At 35.2% G+C, this 3,276-nt stretch overlaps 1 protein-coding gene across 1 annotated transcript; it reads left to right on the top strand.

Moving 5' to 3' along the window:
* The first annotated feature begins 354 nt into the window (after nucleotides 1–354).
* Nucleotides 355–1,366, top strand: LOC137649908 (pro-resilin-like). Its single transcript, XM_068382849.1, has 3 exons — nucleotides 355–507; nucleotides 914–1,000; nucleotides 1,136–1,366. The coding sequence occupies exons 1-3, from the start codon at nucleotides 355–357 to the stop codon at nucleotides 1,364–1,366; spliced, it is 471 nt and encodes a 156-aa protein (XP_068238950.1).
* Nucleotides 1,367–3,276: the final 1,910 nt, after the last annotated feature.

Genomic DNA, 3,276 nt, shown 5'->3' with positions numbered 1-3,276 from the left:
TGATTTGTTTTATTATGAGTTACCTGTGTACTTGAAAATCCTTGTATGGGTTGAAAATCAAATTATTTTCATAAGTTTTAAAAGATATTTCTATTTAAATATCTTTCAATCTAAAATGGCTAGATCCAGAATGCTTGAGAGAATACCCTAAATCAAATCATAAGCTGAGCATTTATACTAACTGGGCTTTTTTCCCTATTGGAGTCTTTGGGCTTATAGCATCCTACTTTCCCAACTAGGGCTATAGCTTAGCTAATAATAATCATGATGATGATAATAATAATAATAATAATAATAATAATAATAATAATAATAATAATAATAATAATAATAATATAGTAATGCGTTATTGGTATGCCAGAGATCCCATTCGTTCTTCTCGTCAGACCACGAGCTAAGGAAAGGCAATGTCAAGGACAGATGATGGGCGTTGTGACAGCGAAGAACGTCTTTGGAAGGGAGGACCTTTCTCCTGCAGCCACAAGAGGCTCCTCCTTCTTAGCCAAGGTCTAGACCTATATATATCGCCACGTTCAAAGTCTGTATCATCGCACTCCACTCCAAAGACTCACCATGATCGCTAAGGTAAAACGCTTCAGACGATTTACTTTGAATAGGATTAGCTGTTAATGCTAGTTCTAATCGATTTAATTCCCAAAATTATATTTAATTCGAAAATGATTATATATCATGTCTTGCATGTGCCGTTTACATATAGTTTTTTCTCTTTTATTCAGGATTACTTTTATTGCTTAGTAACAATCACATTGAAATGCAGTTACAATCTCTGTACCAGTTCTGTTTGAGTGATTATACTGAAACTGCAGATGATTTAACTAATTGAAAGGGTTTTTAACTTTCACAATTCCATCGGAACAACATTTTTTATTCACTGTTGTTTTCTTTCTGACAGATTTGTTTGTTGTTGTCCCTTGTGGGTGCCGTTTTTGGTGGCCCCTCCCAGCCCCAGTATGGATACGCCTCTCCCCCATCTCACGAGGTCAGTTATAAGTTGAAATCTTAAAAAAAGTTAATAAACTCTAAATTCATAATTATTTTCAAAGTATAAATCAAATTAATCAAATCCAAAATCATTTGTTATAACATTTGATTTGAAATTGTTTTCTACTGACAGGAACCAGCTAAGTACGACTTCAACTACGCCGTCAAGGACGACTACTCGGGCAACGACTTCGGCCACCAGGAAGCCCGTGATGGCTACGACACTCAGGGATCCTACTACGTGCTCCTTCCCGACGGTCGCCTGCAGAAGGTGTCCTACAACGTCAACGGGGACTCGGGTTTCGTGGCTGAGGTCACTTACGAGGGAGAGCCTCAGTACAATCCAGCGCCCTCTTATGCTTAAGACGTCTACAGCATTTAGGGGACGATGATACGAAACTATTTATGTCAATAAACTATTGTTTTTAAAAGAAAAATGTTTTAATTAATGTCCTAATATTACTATACCTTTTAGTGATTGGTATCTTATAAGGATTATGCCTTGCCAAAGCTCTTTTAATATATCTATATCTCTGTCAATATATATACCTATCAATCAATTTATCTAATTGCCTATCTATCAATCAATTTATCTAATTGCCTATCTATTAAGTAGTCTATCTACCTGCCTATATATTTATCTATTTTATTCCGTCTATCGATTAAAATCGAAACCTCAACACGTTTATAACATAACAAATGGTGATTATAGGAATTGGGTCTTCTACAAACAGAATTACCAAACAATGAATGAAGTTTTACCTTCTGTTAACTTGGCAAAGTTTTTTGTGAATTTTCTAAGCCTCACACTATGTTGTTGTCTTTAAGATTTGCGGCTTTCATAAGAAAAGCGAAATAATATTAACACCACTGGAAAGTTAATTTCGAATTATCTTAACCAAATGCTAGAAGAAAAGGTCGCTGGTTTCCGATGCGAAAACTAAAGAATTCAGTTCGCAAATTATCACTAAGAAATACTGAAGAATACCCTTATTTTCAATGGGTAGTAGGTTAGGTAAGGCACCATAGACCCGTTGTGATACTATCGCTAGAGTGTTCTTGAGCCCTTGAATGGCCAGATATTACCACATTGGATCCCTCTGATAATAGTCTGGCACATTCTTTACACGTTCTCCTGGTTTCTCATACACTTGACAACACAAAAGTAACAGAAAAAATCATTTTCATTCAAAGGGTCAACTATTGCACTGTAAATATTCTGTGACTACTTTCCACTTGGTAGTGGCAGAAGAGACTCTTCACCAGCTCTTCTAGGACACTAGAATAAATAAGTGTTCTCCACTTGGGTAGTGCCATAGCCTCTGTACCATGGCCAACCACTGACTTGAGTTAGAGTTCTCTTGCTTGAGGGTAGGCTACACTCAGGCACACCCTTCTATCAGTTTCCTGGTTTCTTTACTTCACTGGGCTATTTCCATGTTGGAGTCCTTGGACCTATAGCATCTTGCTTTTCCAATTAGTGTTGTAGCTTAGCTAATAATAGTAAGAATAATAAGATATCTTTTCATGTGTGGGAAAATATAATCAAAAGGATGAATGAACTATTGTTTTAGATATATACGTTATAACCATTTAGCACACGACCCTGTCGTGGACAGAATCATCTTCATGATCAGGATGTACGTAGGGAGCAAATTTTTGTAGTTAAGAAAAAGTTTGATTTTATGAAACTATGGACATGTGGTGTTACTCGATGGACATGAATTTAATGAGATCGGTGTTACTCTATGGACATGAGTCATGGTATGACAATGAAACAATCCCCAATAGATTTCGCAGATTTGAGAACAAAACCCTCAGAAGGATTTCAGGAGTTGAATGGCAGAAAAAGGATTGGAAATGAAACTATAAGATTGATTACTCGAGTGCCATATTTGGATGAGATTATGAAGTGGGGTAGATGAAGATTAGTTCACCAAACGTTTAGCTGGGCTCCACAAGTCACTAGAAGAGTTGGAAAACCCAGTCCTACCTGGCTGAGGACTATGAAGCGCGAAGTAGGAGATAATGAAAGGAGAAGCATTGAATTGAAAGCTCAGGATAGAGGCGACTGGCGAAATCTAACCTAGGCCCTTTCCGTCAATATGCATAGATGATATATATATATATATATATATATATATATATATATATATATATATATATATATATATATATATATATATATATATATGTATGTATATATATATATATATATATATATATATATATATATATATATATGTATATATATATATATATATATATATATAT

Source organism: Palaemon carinicauda, chromosome 11 (assembly GCF_036898095.1).
Source record: "Palaemon carinicauda isolate YSFRI2023 chromosome 11, ASM3689809v2, whole genome shotgun sequence".
NCBI lineage: Eukaryota > Metazoa > Arthropoda > Malacostraca > Decapoda > Palaemonidae > Palaemon > Palaemon carinicauda.
This window is presented reverse-complemented; position numbering and strand designations above follow the sequence as displayed.